General features: G+C 39.9%; 1 protein-coding gene across 1 annotated transcript in view; it reads right to left on the bottom strand.

The window, feature by feature from the left end:
- Positions 1 to 3,536: 3,536 nt before the first annotated feature.
- LOC134530920 (regulating synaptic membrane exocytosis protein 2) overlaps positions 3,537 to 20,094 on the bottom strand; it is a 350,617-nt gene continuing 334,059 nt past the window's right edge. Inside the window, exons 22-24 of the mRNA XM_063366274.1 lie at positions 8,091 to 8,178; positions 5,810 to 5,985; positions 3,537 to 4,683 (exon numbers count right to left, since the gene is read on the bottom strand). Coding sequence (XP_063222344.1) covers positions 4,382 to 4,683; positions 5,810 to 5,985; positions 8,091 to 8,178 — 566 coding nt within the window. The 3' untranslated portion in view covers positions 3,537 to 4,381. The remainder of the gene's footprint in view (positions 4,684 to 5,809; positions 5,986 to 8,090; positions 8,179 to 20,094) is intronic.

The raw sequence follows: 20,094 nt of genomic DNA, 5'->3' as shown, positions 1-20,094 counted from the left end.
TATCATTACGGCTCATTTCACTCTTCATGCTGGTTTTGTATTTGTATTTTATTACCATTGATAATTTATCTGAGACAATTTATTCGAACGTTACATTATAAAGTCATTTAATTTTTTTGTTGTGTGGCAAATTTTCTTACCAGGCATATGCTCAATGTTATGTACCTACTATTCGTGAAACTTAGTCAAATATTAATAGTTAAAATTTTTGCCTGATTAATGGCGTCAGTATCTCTTACTAGGCGTTATTATTCTGGGTTTACTCAGATAGGTGACATCTACGGTATTGCCTCTTTAATATCGTTCTGAAAAATATTTATTTGATAAAATTCGTAGTTGAAAAAAAAATAAAAAAAAATAATACGCCATCACCTTGCCTTTTCAATGGTCTCAAAACTTGCCTCGGGCACAGATGTGTTAAAAAAAAAGTTACACTCCATGTGCAGTACACTGCTTGGTGTGTACCTAGTGTTATCGGTCCTCGAACCGTCACTACTCCGTCCACATAGTGGAAAACTGGGGGTGGTTTTTGTAACGCCTTTACTTCAGCACTAAGGCAAACAACCACCTAATTCCATTTTTCAGGCTTGCCGCTGCTAGCAAAGCCAAACATAATTATATTTAGTATCTAACCTATTTGAAAAACAAAATGCAAGATAAACGCACTGGCAATTATTTCACACGTTAAGCAACCTTTTACAACAACAACAGCAACACGAAATTAAATTTATGTTTGAAAGTCTAATATTATCACTGAATACATATATAACATTATAAGGAGCATATCATAGAAACCAAAATCAAAACATATAAACAGAAACTGTATTTGGTAAGCAAACTTAGCTTTATCAAAGGGAAAACGTAATGGATTCTTATATATATATATTATAAATATGAGGTATTCACTCCTAAATTATATTTTGAATTTGAATTTAGGACTTAACATCACTCAATGCATAGCTTAGGAAGATTATTTAATTAACCATTGTTTGTAAAATTGAACATATATAAGCTTTTAAAAGGTTCAATTAAATTATTAACTAGTTTTGCTAGTCACAAAAAAATTATAAAGCCATTGAATATGCTCTGTCAAGTAACAAAATAAAATACAAACTGTGAAGTAAACACCATGGCTAAATAATTTTTTTTAAATGTTTGGTAGGAATAAATTTTAGCTAAATTTTAGTAGGGACCAGTGAAATTCACGTTGTCTACTGACCATTGGTCTGACTCAACAAATCAGTTGTGATTCAAGGCTGAGCTAGTTGTTTATTGTCTGCTATAGTTGTTACTGCTGCCGTCGGGAGACTAGTGGCTCAACCAATACAAATTACTATATATATATATACCGTCAGTCTGATTTACAAACATCTTTAATAGCCGAAGAATAATTTTACAGGAAAAAAAAATCTCCAACATTACTACCGGTTGTCAAAATATGCATACCTAGGTTGATTTTTCGTTTCGAATTTTGATAACAGATAAATAATCACTCCTGACTGCTTTCAGTAATACGTAAAAACAAACCATTTGCATTAATAATCAAAATAAAATTAAAAACAATATCTATTAATTTAAGCGCTACAAAGTTTGCTAAAATACTTTTCACACCGTTGATTTAAGAGATTTCCTAAAATGGAAATTTTTTCCAGCCGAAATTTATCAGTTATGAGGCTTGGAAAAGACACGCCAAACATATGTTTGGGAATAGAAAAAAAATAATAAAAGTGTAGGTGCGAAGTTTGCTAACTATGCTGATGATGGTAAGAAGAAACAGGTATGTTGTGTGACTGATATATAAATAATGAGTTGGTGTCGGAAGTGAAGTCTGGCTGTGTTTGTTTCACCTGTTGTGACGTTGGTATGCTTAGATCCACTACATATTTGGGCCAAGGACTGTGCTATGATAGTTGTGATGCTATCTTTTTGGTGCCAACTGTCACGACAACGTAGAGAATTGCACAGGCCACTACTCACTATGTGAGCAGCACAGAGTTTAATTAATTTAGGCGAAGTGCAATACATTTTGCGAGTTTACAATTCAGTAATTCTTTTGTCGTCTGGTACATTCGTAATAACTAAGCGTGAACAAGGCACAGAGGAACACATTAAAATAATTAAATTTGATCCCAGTAAATCCTTAATTAGACACATAACGAACCAGAGACTGTAAGTTGCATTCTCTACAAAAAATGGATATGTTAAAATACATTTCCAGTATTGAAAAAAAATGGTATTTAAATATTTTATTTCTAGAAGAAATTCTCAGGAAAAAGGCTCTTTGGTACGTAATTATTAAAACATATGATTTTTACCTGGTTTCGTCTTATTTTCAGAAATAACCCCTTTGGTTTTTTTATATATTTTCGGTGTAAAATAGGTATTAAATCTTAATTACAAATATATTAAAATACTTTTTTTGGTACACAAAATCGAAGCAATAGCAAATAAACATGTTAATTTTTAGGTATACAAATTAGCAAGTAACTGTCAAAAATAATTAGTTAATTAATTTTGTTTTGATTGAATGTGAAAATATACTATTTCGAAAAAGAAATTAATTATCTGCCCAACAACATTGTTTATTCCCAAGACATATTTATAATGCAGCTTTGTATGAGGACAATGCTAATAAGCTTATTTTCCTGAAATCACTTATTTTCGTAGTCAAAGAGAATTAGTGAAAACAAAATATCAATTTCAAACAAATTTTTGAGAGAAGATTCGGAATAATGTCTACTTCATATCTATTATCTTAAATTTGTCATGGATTAAAAGTTAGTAAATCTCTGTATGATTGTTTGTGATAACGAAAACTGGTTTACAACCATTCTCTTTTCAGTCAAATTTGTAAAAAAAAAAAAGTGTTAAAAGGAATAAGTTCGCGTAATATATAAAATGTATTATGATCTTAAAGTTTTAAAGTAAATTTAGGAAAGATATATTTTAAAATTTGGTTAGTTTGCTCAAATTTGGAACATTTGTTTAGTAGTTATTTGAATAAATATTTATGATTAAAAAACTTTCTAGTAAAACATTCCCAAAATGCCTTTGTGACACAAAATACATTAACAACGACATATACAAGAAATCATTCAAATGTTTACATGCAGTAAGTACCGATAATTATATTCATTATAAAATTAAAAGCACATATCTAGTGTTTTATTCGCTTACTAGATGGACAAATATAAAGGAAATCATTAAGTACTACAGGATAGGTTAGTAAGCGTTCAGCGAGGAAATACCTAAGAATCAATGTAAAGTGACTTAAAGGAAGGAATAGAATCTAGTGTTAAGTGCAATCACAGAAGACAGGCAAATGTGAAATATTTGTTTAAAACACTCTCTTGGGAAAAAAATTGACCGAAAAGGTTTACAGAGTGATGGATGAATGGCGGTTAACGACTGTTAAACATGTTTTAAGATTGAAATGAGTTATATTTAGCAAGATATGTTAAGTGATCGCATCCACGATCAAGGTGGAAGGTTCCTTGAGGTAAAAATAACCGCAGTGTTTCCTTGAGACGGGATTTAGACGCAGTGTGAGAAAAAGAGATTCACAAGTTCACCGTTAGAGAAAATGATGTCGTGTATGGGAAAAGGGGAATGTAACTTTTATGAGCTTGATATGAGCTGGAGGCAGCATAAACCAAGTTGATGCTTGGCGTAGTGGCACTGAGTACATTAATGTAGATACATGCAGAAAAGGTAATGGAAATACACATTCATGAGCAGCGTGGCTTCAGAATCCTATTAAGAAGATGACTGATACTTTTGAGATAATCTTATAACATTTTAAGCTAAAAGAATTAAGGAGAACATTGGCTATGGCATAGAGCATTTGATTTTTTTCTTTAGAAATAAGTGTCGAAGGAGTAGAATGTCTGAAAAGATGGGGAGAGGGGAGATTAATTGATGTGACATGACTCTACCAGGTTAATTGATGCAGACACATTGAACCATGAGCAATAGCAGTAAGAAATGAGACAAATATTGGTAGTGTGACGTCTCATGAATCTTGACACGTGGAATCGAGACGTTTTACAATGAAGAGCAGAACTTAAATTCGAGGACTAAGTGAGCAATATAAACAAAACAAAGTAGTTGCGTACAGAACTTCAAAGGACACTGGAGATCAGTAAGTACTCTTGGGAGGACACGGTGTTGACAACAGACTGAAGAATGCTGAAAGAACTCTTGGGAGGACACACTCAAAGATGGAGATGAAGGCTACGGAAGGACGAGGACCCCATAGGAAGGAGCGCAGAGTGGAGCTGCAGCAGGACTCGACTAGGCTCACCAGGTGCAACAGGACCAGGACTGGAGTCACCCTAGGAAGGAGATGAGCGGCGAGGAGCTGGCCAGAGGAGGGTGGCTGTCATGGCGAGTCGTTGGAGTCGGAGCCGAGGCTGTGTATGGGGAAGAGCGGGTACCAGCCCTCGGTGGGCTGGGTCAGCTGCAGTTGGTCGAGGGCGATCTCGGCGCCACCCAGACCCGTGTTGTGCTCCCAGCCCTTCTGGCTCTGCCACAGCATGACGAGCAGACCGCGGCCCAGAACGTCGCAGGCAGAGTAGCGCAGAGTCTGCCGGAACTGCGGCTCGCAGCTGTGGCGCGCCACCCGCGTCTTGCGCTTCTGCAGCCAGCGGTCTCCGTCACGCAGGTACGTCTTCACGTACGTGTCTGCGGAACACCACAACACCTTGTGACCTTGTGACGCTGGCGCTCTCTAGGAACAAATAACAGAAACAAATTTGACGATATCCAAGATGGCGGCCTCCAGCGGAACAGAAAAAAATCAATATGGCGGCCGTGACGAAAATTTCATCAAGAGTGAGTGGGGCACTCTATTTAAAAATGGCGGATCCAAGATGGCCACCAAGGTCAAGGTCAATGGTAAAGGTCGAATTTCAAGGTCATAGTCAAATGTCAATGTCATCCAAGATGGCCGCCGTGAAGTCATCGAAGATATAGATTCCAAGGCAGCAGAAACCGCCACAAACCACACCCAGAACCCAGTGCCCGGAGGAACCAACCTATACTACTACTGTGTTATGTCTTCAAGGATTAATTGATAATTTTTATACTAATTGTGATGTTTTCAGTGACAAAAACATTTCATTTTGTACTTGTGAAAATGAATTAAAAATAATCTTTTATAAAACTGTTTTAAATCGATCTTCCCAATTGTAACAATTATTAAAAAAAAAACTTGATGGGACCAGTTTTGATCAAGTTTACATCTATGAGTAGTAATAAAGGCAATTTACATGCTTTTGGGAAAAAAATTGCTTTATATGAATTTTAGCCAATATTTAGTTAGTAAAATTAGAAATTGTAGTGAAACAAAAAAAAATATATCACTCAAAACTTGAAATTAAATAGGAAATTTTACCATTTTAGTGTTTGTTATGATAATTATGATTATTAATAAAAAAATATCTTCATGTAACAAATGATTTAGCGTAATATAAATTATTGTTGCAAAATCTATTAAAAATTTAAACTAAAAAAAAATACAGTTTCAGGAAAAGAGGAAATGAATAAAGCATATTTACTTTAATTTGCATACTGCATAAGCCGTGGGTTTAGTAATTTAGAACTTACCATACAAGAAATTAAATAAAATTTATTATTTTACTATATTGGAAAAAAAAATCTGCGAAAAAAAAAATACTGAAACAGGTACAGGCGAAGTATTTAAACAACGAAATTCTCGTTTTTTTTTTTTTGTTCCTTGCATCATGAAACATGCAGTATTAGGAGACATCGGCTCGCTGACACGTGTGCACGAGGTGGCGAGACTCACCTGGCAGAGTGTCCCGCCCCTCCCCAGGTATGCCCAGAGCGCACACCACCTCCACCTCCAGCTGTCCCTTGGTCATCAGCAGCCGCAGCCTCAGCTGGCCTTGACTGCAGGTCAGCCGGTATCCCCTGGGATGGATCTGGCCAGGGCCCAAGGAAATCCTCTCCTCCGCCTCCTCTCTGCACCCAACATCAGCAACTTCCCTTTCTGCTTCACTGTCTGCACCATGAACATCCAACACACTCTCTGGTCATATTGTGACCGTGTGTATTTGGTCACAAGACGTTTGATGTTTTATTTTCTGAATTTAAAATCATTTAAGGACACGAGAAACGCTAACCTTACCATTTTACATTTATGAGGGTATTACATCATAAATATGACCATCACAAGTCATAGATAAGGTACTGCTCTGTGCTAGTGAGTACTGAGCACTTCAAGCGAAAACATCAAGGTTCCTTCCCTAAACGGCTCAAAACTCAGGGGTATACCAACCAAGTTCTTAGGAAAAAGAAGAAATATCCAAGACGCTTCAGCGTATCGAATGTTTTGACTGTAGTGAAGCTCATTCCAGAACTTTCGGTAGCATTCTCTAAAACTCGATATTCTCCTGGAGAATTGAGAGGCAATTAAGGGGTAGGGAGGCATATTTAGAGTATATATATGATATAAACTCGTGTTTTGGGCAGTTATGGAGCAGCAGGGCCATCAGCCGACCATGGAGGAATAATACACGCCGAGAGAGAGAGAAAGAGAGGGTGCTTGGAGAGTTAAGTATTTGTAATGGCCAGCAGTAAAATCTAAATGATGTAGTTGTTGTTGAACTTAATATTTAAATGGTAGTTGTAACTTTTTTGATGTGGCATTGTTTGGCCTTAGTTTGTTTTTTCTTGCGATGTATTTCTGGTTATAATTAAAGTGTTAAAGAGTTTCTTAAATGCTCTTGTGGCGGCCATATTTCTTTCAATTAATAGTTTTCTTTTCATTAGCTCTCCAATCACCTGTGTTAAGTTAAATTATATTTATTTTTATCTTTTGGCCATTATAATCATGTTGATATATACAGCCATAAATGTTTTTGCCTAGTTGGCTTATAATAATGTGCACTATATTTCAGATTGTGTGGTTTTCAAACAACCTATAAAGTAGAAACATGATAATTATTATGTTTAATTATCTATTTACTGTCATAAATGTTTTGCTTTTTGAAGAGTATAATAAAACCCATATAGTTAACCTACTTCTTGATGTTGTCTTCTGCCACCTTGAGAAGAACTACACCTTAGGTTATATATTTTACTTTGATTTTGATTCCTAACATGCAGGTTAGGCCCCATTTGGGCACATATTGTTTACTTTGGAATTTTGTGTGTGTAAACTTGGTAACCAGTGTTGAAGCTTGCATTGAATGGTGTGTTTTCCCGGTGGGACCGACCTCAACATAATGTCCGCTACATAAACATATATATGTATCTATCTGTCCACATCCTGTCTGCACCAGTAATACCTACCCCACTCTATTCACATCCTGTCGGCAACAAAAAACACCTACCTCAATCTCTGCTCATGTCTTTTCTGCATGTTTTTTTGCATCTTTTTTTTTCATAAATGAAAAATTGCATGCCTTTATGTGCTGTATCTGAAGCAAACCACCAACAATATATTTCGACCTTTAAAGTGCAAACGGTCGAATGTCTAAAACCTGCTTACGTTAGCTTGCAGTTAAAAACACATAGAATCTTTGGACTTTCGTCTGTAGGCCCTACCTATTGTTGGCTCAGCCGATGACTTTTGAGATTTTTTCACCTCCTATAAATCACAAAATTCTATATAAAGCAATAAAAAATAATTAAATTTCTGACATACGAAGTTTTTGCACTTCAGAGTGACGACGATCTCAAATGCTTTGTTCGTGATCAAAATGTTCCTTACTATATCTATATACAAAGAAAACCCTCAGCACATAATTTTGTCATATCTCTATGCACTCAAAACCAAATCAACGTCACATATTTTCGTGCTCCTATTCGCACATTAAAAAAACACGACAGTGAATAATTAAATTAATGCAGTTAATAGAGTTGATATATTCTTTAGAAGATTGTTCGACAGTTGTTTTGTAAGTAAAACATGGGAGGAGGGAAAAATTAAAATTAAGTTGCAAGATATTTTGATTACTTCCGAGTTGATGTTCACTACAGCCAACTACTAGATGTTCACCACAGGCTACTACTAGATGTTCACCACAGGCTACTACTAGATGTTCGCCACGGCAGCCACTGACCTGCCGCGGTCCTCGTCGTCGGAGGGACTACTGCACCCCGGCGGCTTCTCGGGAACGTCCAGGATGGATTGTTTTCTCTCCTTGTTCCCTGCAAGCGGTCGAGAGCGCACTCAGCCCTGCGCACTGCACCCTCCCTCGCGTCGGCGCAGACGCGCAGGCCCCAGAACACTCGAGAACAGAAGCCAAACAGCCGGGCGAGTCTCGCTCCGGACCCGCCTACAACGCGGCAGAGCTTCTTGGTACTCCAACACTGTTTTCCTCACCAACGTGTCTGTACACAACACTGAACTGTGCAACGAAACGTTTCAGGTTTTGGGATTGGCAAAGTTTTGGTTTGTTTAAAATTAAAAACAATAAAGTTTGAAATATGTCAGGAAAACGCGGTCACTTTCTCTCTGTCCGTTCATTCCTTCGTCGTCGCTGCCAATTCTCCTGTTTTTTTTTTTTAAATGATTCATGCGATGGGGAATTTCAATTTAATACAATTTTTTGGACATATGCCTTCGCTGTTTTGGTCTTTTTGTCATGGGAAATAATACAAGAATGCAAAATAAGAAATAAAAATTAAAACATGAAAAACCACAAAGAAGAAGCCTAAATCAGCTGATGTAAAACATATAGATACAACGATTAAACTAAACATGTACAACACAATGACGACAGCACAGACGAACACAATAAAAATTTAAATATCAAACAGCACATGAATTCCGTGGAAGGAATATACTCCACAAAAATTAACAGCACAAACGAACACAGTGGTCTAACAATCACGAGACAGTTTCAACAAGAACAGTAAATCTAGGCAGACATCAAACCTGAACAACTTAGGTGTTCGTATATTTGCTGCGTTGTCCAGGTTTGTTGTCTGTCTACATTTTCTGCTCTTGTTGAAACTGTCTCGTCGTTGTTAGCCTAGTTTGCCTGTGCTGTTAATTTAAATGACTAAATACCATCATCAGATTCTTGCGCAATCTAATATTTGAAGGTTGAATTTTTTTTTGTCCGTGTTGTCTACAAAACCTGTTTAGTTTCATCGTTGGGGCTATCAGTGCGACATCAGCTGATTTAGGCTTGTTCTCTGTGAATTTATGTTTTCATTTTCATTTCTTATTTTGTATTCTTGAAAAAAAAATTTCATGACATCCAGTGCAAAATTGCATTTGCATATATCTAAAAAAAAAAAAAAATTGTATTAAACCAATTCTCTCCTTGCAACCGACTACTGCTCACATTGGGACAGGATTTTTAATTCAACGTCTTCGCCATCGCGATGTTGCAACATCTTAAAAATTTGCGGGAACGGTGCTTGACCAAGCCTGATGTTGGTTAATAAACTTACGTTTGTATTCCCGTCGTTAAACACATTCGTTTCAATGAAATACTGCCCTTCAAAACTTTTTCCACAATGCAAATACAGTATGTCCATAAAATAATGTCCCAGTTATATAGTTTAATAGTATCAACAGTAAGCGTTGTAGAGTGTTTTCTCGCTTGCAGCGCCACCTACGCAAAATGGCGACTCCCGAACGTAAAGCGTTTTGTGTGCTGCAATTTGGTAAGAGTGAATCTGCAATTTCAGCTAAACGTGCTTTTCGTTTAAAGTTTAACTGTCGTAGTCCCTGACCGTTGGATTGGTCGGTAATGGTCGAGACGACAGAGCTCTTTTTCTCTGGCCTCCACGTTCACCTGACATATCGCCACGCGATTTTTTCGTGTCTACGTTCCACCGCTACCTAATGATTTGCCAGAGTTGAAACACAGAATTGAAGAGGCTATTGCATCCATTACTCCGGACGTGTTGACCAAAGTGTGGGGACAATTGGACTTTAGGTTGGATGTGAGCCGTATAACTAAAGGTGCACATGTTGGACATTTGTAAGTAAAACTAGGTTATTTAGCCGTTAATTTGATGTTTGATTTGTTGTAAAAAGTCTAAATTAAACAGTTGTAATATACTATTGAAATTAGGACGTTATTTTATGGACAGCCTGTGTACTACACTTCCCCAAGATGTTTGGGCGCCCGGCAACCATTCCAAAGCCCATCAGCTGGACAGAGACTGGCTTCGCGCGGTGACCACGCCTGGCCGAGCAGGGGAGGCTCCAGGCTCGGGCAACGCTTTTCATTTTTAGTGTCCTTTTCTGGCCGGTATCCGTGAAAAATATCCACATTAATGAAAAAAAAGAATAATGTGATTGTTATTGCACGTAATTTTTTAGTGTTGGTAAATTCCTTATAATTTCAATGGAGTTTTCAAATTTTAAGTAGAGGAAAACATTAGAAAAATGTATTGGCTCATAATGACGCAATTAAGACCGGAATCTGATCATTGGAGTTAACAAAATCAACCGGGGTATAATCCATTAGAGAAAAAAAAATCGAAAATTCTTGAGATAAATTTGAAAACCGTCATCTAAATTTAAGTTCCAGAGTAGTATATAATAGCCGGTACTAGATCAGGCGCCAGGCGGTGGATTGTGATTGTCGGTCCGCCATCTTGGATTGTGACGTCACGGCGGCCATCTTGGATGGTTGTGACCTTCACCTTTGACATTGACCTTGAATTTGATCCTCAAAAATCGCCAAAATCCGCCAAAATTGGGAAAAATTTGCCCAAAATTCCTCAAAAATCGCCAAAATTTCCATTTCTGTGGAAAAAAGTTCCGCCAAAAAATCTCAAAAAATTCAACAAATTAAAAATTTCTCATTTCGAGGGAAAAATTTCCCGTTTGGAGGGAAAAATTCCCGTTTTTAGTCCTTAAAAATCCCAGCGGCTGAAAATTCCTAAAACTGGCTTAAGCATCCTTAACTCAAGCCTCAGTTAAGCCATTTCTAGGAATAAGGATACCATGACCGCCATCTTGGATTATGTCGTCACCGTTGCAATTTTCGTTACGGTCGCCATCTTTAACTTTTTTATTATCCGATTTTGATAGAAAAAAATTAAAATTTATTAAAAAAATTCAAATAATAAAAATTTAATAAAAATATTTAAAAAGCATACTTTTTAGACACGGAGATCGGAGTCCTCGGTTCGAACCCGACGAATGCAAAAAAATAAAAATGACGACCGATCCTTCCCTCGTGGTGGGTGCTGGCAGACTGACTCCCACCACTTTTTTTCATCATCTAGTATGACGTCATGGCCGCCATCTTGTCTTCGATGCTGGAAGCCATCATCATTGTATCGTCGGCTAGAGTGCGCCGATGACATGTTAGTTTAATTCGTATCCGCTAGAGTGCAGTAATAATTTATTACTGTGACACCCGCCATCTTGTCATTTGGCCGCCATCTTGAAAATCCGTAATTATTTAGCTAGAAATTCGGGAAAAGTTCCAAAATTCATTAAATAAATCACTCATTAATTTACATATTGATTCGATCGATTCCCGTCCTCGGTTCGATACCCGATCGTTGCAATAATGTTTAATCTTATGTAAAAAAAATAATTTAAATAAACCATGTTCAACATTTGTAAAGATACTCTAAATCCTCTACGACCACCATCCTATCAGACATCAAGACCACCATATTGGAAATGTGTAATTTTAATGCTAGAGATCCGGGAAAAAGTTCAGAAATCATTAAATAAATTTGTAATCCATATAATGTTTGATTAGATCGACTTAGGTCCTTGGTTCGATCCCTGGCCGATACAAAACAACTTTAATATTCTTAAAAAATACTAAAAAAGTGTTAGGTTTGAGAAAATAAAAACACCACAAGTTCTTTTAAAAAAATTTATTACATAAATTCAATACACTACTACAAGTACAAAAAAATACACAGACAAATTACTAAAGTTTTGTGGATTTCTCGACATCTGCATCTGCCACCCACGAATTAAAGCGAGGTGGAAAGCCCCACCACTTGACGTAGGACAGTCCATTTCTTCGTTTTATAATCTTCTCCACCAAGTACGTATCGGGATACAACGTAGGCTGAATCTCTTCGGCATAGAAGCCTCCATGGATAGGTTTGTGGTCCAAATCTTCGAGGTAGTAGGTCCTAGGCTCTGATTCACGAACATGTGTCACACGGAAAAGTTCGGGACTCCAGTTTGCAGTGAAACCTTTCTCGAAGATACCTTTCTGCTTGGAGATTCGCACAATGTCACCGACGTTAGCTTTACGCTTTCGTGGATCTTTCTTCTTCGTGTTGGAAAACACTGTTTGAAGCAGGCGATTGTCCGTTACGTCCTTTGGCTTCATTTTCGTGGTAGAATGCACCGTGGAATTATACTCGCTTATTAGTTTAGACAAGATGTCAAGCCACTTGTAATTTCCGTTAGCCGTGAACTGTCGCCACATCTTGGAACGCAAAGTTCTGTTAAACCTTTCGATAACGGAGGCCTTGACGTTACTAAATGTAGAGTAGTGTTTGATGCCATACTTCTTCATCAAAGCCTTGAAGGTTGCATTGTAGAATTCTTTCCCGAGGTCTGTTTGCAGGTGCGACGGTACACGTCCATCATGCAAAATATTGTTCATGGCCTTGGTTACGTCAGTTGCAGTCTTTGATTTTACAGGTCTAGCCCAAGCGAACTTGCTATAAACATCGATGACTGTCAACATGTTCTTGAAACCTTTATTCAATCGGGAATACGGTATCATCTCAACAAGGTCCGCCTGAAATAAATCATCAATTCCACGAACTATGACTTTGCGACGAAGGTATTTTCGTCTAGCAGGAGCATGAAGTTCGCGAGCGATTCCGGTTCAACTCATTGTATGTAGCCGGCTTCCCTCAGTTCTTCAAGTACGGAGACTATTTCGTTGATGTGCGAATAGTTTCCTACACTAAGCGAAGCATGTAGAATTCTAAGGCGATCAACTAATTCATTAGGATCGTCCCAATATACATAGTCAAATATCTGACCACTTTCTAGCTTTTTTAAACCTTCTCCGTGTATTGTTAGTTCACTGAAGAAATTAGCGAGAATGTCCATTTTTTCATGATCTTCGTCTTTATATACACCACTATCTGGATATTTATCGCGAAAATGTGCATTGGTTAGCTCTAGCAGTTTTTTGTACTCTTGTAAGTCGTTGTGAGAATATCCTTTAGGTTCCCTGCGAAACAGCAATTCGTACAGACCCGGAGTCCCGCGCGTTTTGAACTCTGCTACGCGCACGATATTTCCTGGTAGAAAGTCTATTTCTTTAGCACCGAGGAACCACTTATTATGTTTTCTGTACACTCCGTAGGTCGTGTCATTATTTCGGCTCGTAAACGATATCAGGTATAGTCAGACCATTGCATTAACTTGATGTCATTTTTTCGGTATTTTTTTCTTGTGCATGGACTCTGTACTTGTTAAGTCCTCTTCTCGATCTGGTTCATACTTTCTCTTCTTTACAGTCGGCATTTCATCTTCAACTTCTGTCTTCACAATGAAGGCTGGTTCTTCCTTGTTTTTAAGTTCGTCGTGGCGACTAGTGATTGGTTTAAATAGCTCCTCATTTTCCATCTCACGTGCAAGTCTGGTTCGTCTAGCAAGTAAATATTTTTCGCGAACAGACTGTATAGCTCGATGAAGGTCACTGGCCAGGTCCGACATTGTACTGGCTGAAAACTTATTGCAAGACCTCCTTATATACTTTTTTATTCGTTCGCAGAAACTTCTTTCTTGTGTTTGGCCAAATCTGAATTTGTTGACGATTGAGATAGTGATGTTTTCAGACTACTTTGAAAAGTCCTCAGATCTTCACGTCTTTGTGCATTCGATACTTCGATCATGTCGCGAATGCGAGAATCCGAAGCTTCCACGCGCTGGTCTATGGCTACGAGGTACTCAAGTAATTCCTTTTTCACCCCGTCTACTTTTTGAGCCAGTAGCGAAATGTATTTGCGGATAACGTCGTCATGAGACTTGAGAGCAGTACGTAAGTCTCGACTGCTACGACCGAATTTCGAAATGCTATGACTCATGTTTGGTGATAAACTGATCGAAACCTCGTCTGTACCTGCCCTTATATAGAGGCCAGTCCTTTACGATGACTAGGAATCCGTGTTTTTCTTTCCAACACAAGGAGCACATGTCTTTGAATTCCTGAAATGTCATGTCGGTGTTTACGTGATCGTCATAAGCGTGGCGTAAATTAAGTTCGTCCATGCGAAACAAAACTATGACATTCGCGTTGTCTCGTAGGAGATGTTTTGGAATACGACCGTACGTCTGACACAGGTAAACGCAGTCTACCTTGGCGTGTCTGCCCATGGAAAAGTACTCTTGTATTATGCCTTGTTTCTCGCACATTACATCGTCGAACACAAACACGGAATTAGGCTTTGCTTCGTTTGGAGGTACAACATCGGTATTATCGCTAAACGGAAAATACTCCAGACCATCCACAGATTGTAGAACAGTTGCTAGGCACTGGTACTTTGGCTGTTGCAACGACTTGGAATACAAGTGAACGTTCTCGAACCGAAGACCGTTTGGCTCCTCCAGTAAACTCAGTAAAACACACGTCTTGCCACAGTTGGACGGACCCGCCATTATGCATCGTACGGCAGAAGGCAACAGTAAGCCATGTCGTGATTCACGCGCACTAAATACATCGTATTGCGTAATGCGCACGGGCAAACACACGTCTTGCTTGACGACCTGCATTGTACTAAAGTAATTGTATAAAAGAAGCGTATTTATACTTTCTGGTCAGTTGTGCGTAATGACTCGAAGAGGTAAGAACAAAAAACACATCGGTGCGGGACTCGTAAACTCGCTGATAAACAATCTACCATTCGAGCTACACATTCCCGGCTACAGATTCTGCGGCCCCGGGACTAAACTAGCGAAAAGGTTAGCTCGCGGTGACGTGGGAATTAATTCTCTGGACGAAAAGTGCAAGCAGCACGATATCGCATATTCATTAAGCAAGGATCTGGAATCTAGGCACAGAGCAGATCAGATATTGGCACAGGAAGCCGAAGATATAAGTAAATCGTCGAACGCGGGACTTGGAGAGAAAATCGCAGCGTGGGGCGTTTCCAAAATCATGAAGGCAAAGACGAAATTAGGACTGGGCGCTCGTCGAGCCGGCTCCATCAAGTCAAAGACTAACTCGTGCAAGACCAAACGCAAGACTGGTGCAGGCGTGCAAAAAGCCAAGCAAAAATTACAGACTCTCGACAAGAAGATTATAGGAGGATTTCTTCCTTTGCTTTTGCCTGCATTGGGTGTTCTCGGCGGCCTCATCGGTGCAACGAGCGGTATAGTGCGGCAGTCAACACTTCGAAGAATGAACGCAAGCAGTTAAAAGAAGCACAGCGACATAATGCCAGCATGGAAGCCATTGCCATCGGTAAAAAAAACGGCGCAGGACTGTACTTACGGCCGCACAAATCAGGCCGAGGCATGAAAAAGAAACGAATGAAAAAATCCTAAGTTCCCTACCGAAACGACCGCTCACCAATAAAGATTTAATAAAGTACGCACGCAAACTTCAAATACCAAATTTCCGCGGCGTGTTTATGCGAGACACTTTGCCCAGCAAGCCAAAAACGCACGAACGTGCCATCATTAATTTAGACACGTCGGCGAATCGCGGCACGCACTGGGTGGCCTATGTAAAGACTGGAAACATGGCCGAGTACTACGATAGTTTTGGAAATTTACGGCCTCCGCCCGAACTGCGACAGTACCTGGGTCGGACCACTACGTTGTTTTACAATTACGAAACAGAACAGAGGCCTAATCAAACAAACTGCGGACACTTGTGTCTTCGCTTTTTAACAAACAAAAATTAGCTGACCAATAAAAATTGCTACTTAAAGGTTGTGCAGTGACGATAATTTATTAGTCATGTCGATAACACTTACCTTGACAGGTCACGCATCTGAGCTGCGAGTGGTTCATTTCCCGCCTCTGGATTTAGACGGAGAATGGTGTATCGGACTCGTAGATTTTTAAACGTATAATGCCATACCGAACATCGACGAGGAAAACTGCAAGATCTGCTTCCTGAAAAGCGATGGGACCGCTCATGAAATACGGTTACCTGTTGGCTCTTACGAAATAGATGACATTGCAAATTACATCAGGGATATGTTACCACAGGATGTAGACTTTCAACTGCGTGGAAATCCAAACACTCAAAAAAGCATTCTAACATGCAGTGAAAATGTCGACTTTACGAAACCTGGGACCATAGGTACGATGTTCGGATTCGAATCAAAGGTGTATGGTACAGGAAGAACGTACGAATCTACGCGCGCAGTAAACATTTTGCCTGTGAATGTCATAAGAATAAACTGTAATTTGGCAAGTGGAACGTATCTCAACGGAAGACTAAGCAACATGCTGCACGAGTTTTCGCCGATGGTCCCGCCAGGATATAAACTGGTAGAAGTACCGCAAAGTATCATTTACGTTCCAGTCGTCGTGAAGTGCGCACACGAAGTCGTCGTCCGAATCGTTGACCAGCGAGGACGATTGGTGAATTTTCAAGACGAGGAAATTACATTACGTCTGCACTTGAAGCGATGGGCATAAGGTTCGTAACACCGAACAATTATAAAAGAAATCGTAATGTCGTGAATAAAAACAGTTCTCTACCAGACATCGGTGCGTTAACACCCGACAACATAAAGTATCTCCTTAGTATTGGACAAGTGCCGAATAAATATGGAAGACGAAATCCTCAACGTGGAAGATCCGGTCATTTTTGATGATAGCATTACGAAAATGGAATTGCACGAGTACCAGCCTTTCCTGCTCGGACCGTACGCACTACCATCGGAAGTACGCATTGCTGTACAGCACCAAGATATTTGTACTTTACCTTCGCAGTCATTTCTACGTATAAGAGGCACGCTGACAAAAGCGGATGGTACGCACCCGACAACGACATCAATATCCTGCAATGGTATTCTTCACCTAATTGAGCGCATTACATATGTACTCAATGGCGTCGAGGTAGACCAGACGAGAGATGTAGGCATAACATCTGCTATGAAAAATTACCTTTCGCTCACGCCAAATGAACTGTCTGCTGCAAAGATGGCCGGCTGGGCTCTCGAGGATGAATATAAGCTTCCGGTTTATGCCGAAGGGAAGTTCGAAGTTTGTGTTCCTCTGTCCATGCTTCTCGGATTCGCTGAGGACTACAAACATATAATCATTAATTCGAAACAAGAGCTCGTACTGCTTCTAGCCAACACGCACATTAATGCAATTGTCGCCGCTGCAGAAAACCCTCATGATGTCTCGCTAACACTACAGTCTATCGAGTGGATGCTGCCCCACATCCAAGTGAGCACCGTTGAACGAGTCAAGATGTTGAAGAACATAGAAAATGGCAAGAACTTCGATGTGCCATTCCGATCCTGGAGCCTGGAAACTTATACTGGCTTGCCTCATAGTCAGCGTATCAATTGGATAGTAAAGTCCAGCTTCGCTACGGAAAAACCAAAATACATCATCGTCGGACTTCAGACCGGAAGACAGCTCAATGCAGGAGTAAGTCGCTCCGTATTCGATAACTGTCAAATACGTAATGTAAAAATATTTTTAAACAGCGAAAGTTATCCGTACGTTGACATGAACATGGATTTTGAAAGTGGAAGATTTCTTCTAGCATATCAAATGTATGCCAAGTTTCAGCAAGCTTACTACGGGCGGATACAGTCACCGATACTGAGTCCCGACAGTTTCAAGAACAAGGCACCGTTAATGGTGTTTGACGTTTCCAAACAGGATGATCGTATAAATTCAAACATCATCGACTGTAGGATCGAGATAACGACTAGCGGAAATATTCCGCCAAACACCTATGCTTTTTGTCTGATACTTCACGATCGGCTTGCATCGTACAATTGTAGAGACAAACTTGTGAAATTCTGACATAAATACTGTTTCGTTTTCGATAATAATTTAGTTACGACCGAGCATTGCTAGCCACAAGATGTACTGCAACCTGCAAGGTTTCCAGAGCCAAAACGGATTCGTGCTCAAGGAAATTGGCATCACTCACGACGGCCGGACTCGAACACGCACTTTCCGACCTCCGTATCCGTGGAAACTACTAGACGAAAAAAGTAAACGGTCGAATGAATGGCTATGTAAATATTATCATGGACTAGAGTGGGACGAAGGAAAAATTCCGTACCACCAAGTGAAAAACACTATTGAAGATTTACTACTGCAAAACGAAATAATCTACGTCGCCGGACCTGAACAGAAGAAATGGCTACGAGAACTGTGTGACGTCGGAGCAGCTGAAAATGTGGATATACAGACCGACTACGGTTGTCCTTCCCTGCGCAAGCTTAGTGCAATATACGCCGTGCAGCTACGTGACAAGTTTGAACGTGTCTGTGCCTGTACAAACTTGCAGTTAATGCATAAATGGCACTTACAGTGTTAGTAGGAGCCTGCATATATAAATGTCGTACCTAAGTACGTGCCTTCAGTTGATGTTCGGCCTGCAAGAAGATGTTTACGTTTCATCCTGCTAACGTGTACGTGTGCGCAAGACCTAGCTTCAGCAGTGTCGAGTACAGCTACTGGGATTCCGGGTATCTACGTACATATACAGAAACCTGTGATGGAGGCGCTCAGCATTGGCGGTTTGCGCACTTTCCTGTGTCCTACGAACCGACTCAGCAGCTGGTAGATTGTTGCGAACCTGGAAACTGCGCCGTCTATCACATGAGACCACACACAATCCTTCCTGCTAGCATCGCTGAGGTAGTCGCCTCGTCTGCATGTGCAACACCAAACATGAACGTGTTGCAACCTGTTGCGACCTATGATGCTTCTACGCAGACGTCCAAACGGTGTGCGTCTCGTCGTCGCAGTTCAGGCAGTGAATCTGTCCCAACTTGCACTGAGCCAAAGCCCAGGCGTAGACGTGGTCACAGACGTCACCGACCATGTCTTGTCGGAGTTGTCGACGTTGCAGAAGATGACCAGTTGGAAACCTGTGTTCCTGATCGCGTGACCGGCGAACCAGTTGGAACCGGAGTCAACGAACCAGTTGGAACCGGAGTCGACGAGTCAGTTCGTGTGGCATTAAAGACTTTGCTTGTGAAAATGCTTAATTCCTTAACCTAATATGTATTTGTGTAATTTTATAAATAAATGTGTAAAACTTGAACTCGTGTGTTTTTTATTTCTACAATTTTTAGGTACCTAATAAAATTTTTTTAAATACAGACGATATTTTGACTCATGTAGTATACCAGTAGACCACGGGTATATAAGCGAGGTTCGGACGACTGGACCCGCAGTTCACCTTTGGCCGCGGTGCAGTACGGACGTGCTCTCTCCATTAAGTTTCGTGAGATTTAGTTATGTCGACCGGAATAGAAAGTTTACCGTCAGCAGCGGGGACCTCGATGGCAGCAACGATGATGGCGTCGGAGATCCCGATACCGACTGCAGAGGGGGCAACGATACGCGCTGTTCCATCATCAGCTGAAGTTTCACCATCTGCATTCCAGACTTCATTTCATGAAGAGCGTACAGCGCATCAATGCAAATATTGTGGCGCATCTTTTACTAAACCCACGAATGCGCGCAGACATGAAAGAAGCAGCTGTCAGAATAATGCTCAAAGAATACAATTTCAGTGTATAAAATGTAATAAACTAATTTCACGCCTCGATAGCTTACATCATCATTATAAAAAATGCTATCGAGAAAGTTAAGTGTGAGTATAATGAACATGGTTATTGTTTTGACTCATGTGTTGTACCAGCCGATGAGACTATATAAACGAGTCCTAGACAGCAGGACGCTCAGTTTGTTACTGCCGTCGGCGGTGTAAGGATCACCTAGTTTGCTTCTTCTGGTGCATAAGTCGTGTTATTGCCTGTTCTTGAGACTTCGATGGCATCATTACCACTATCTACACCAACCTGGATTGAAGGTCTACCATCATCAGTGCAGAGCACGATGTCATCGATGTGTACAGCTACACCTGCTCTCTCAGCACAGCAGGAGATTTTGACGCGTGCAACATCTTCTGCAGAGCAGACCTCAACGGCTTCAGA

The sequence above is a fragment of the Bacillus rossius genome, chromosome 1 (genome assembly GCF_032445375.1).
Source record: "Bacillus rossius redtenbacheri isolate Brsri chromosome 1, Brsri_v3, whole genome shotgun sequence".
NCBI classification, from domain to species: domain Eukaryota; kingdom Metazoa; phylum Arthropoda; class Insecta; order Phasmatodea; family Bacillidae; genus Bacillus; species Bacillus rossius.
Note: the sequence above shows the minus strand (reverse complement) of the source record. Positions and strands in the feature narration are given on the sequence as shown.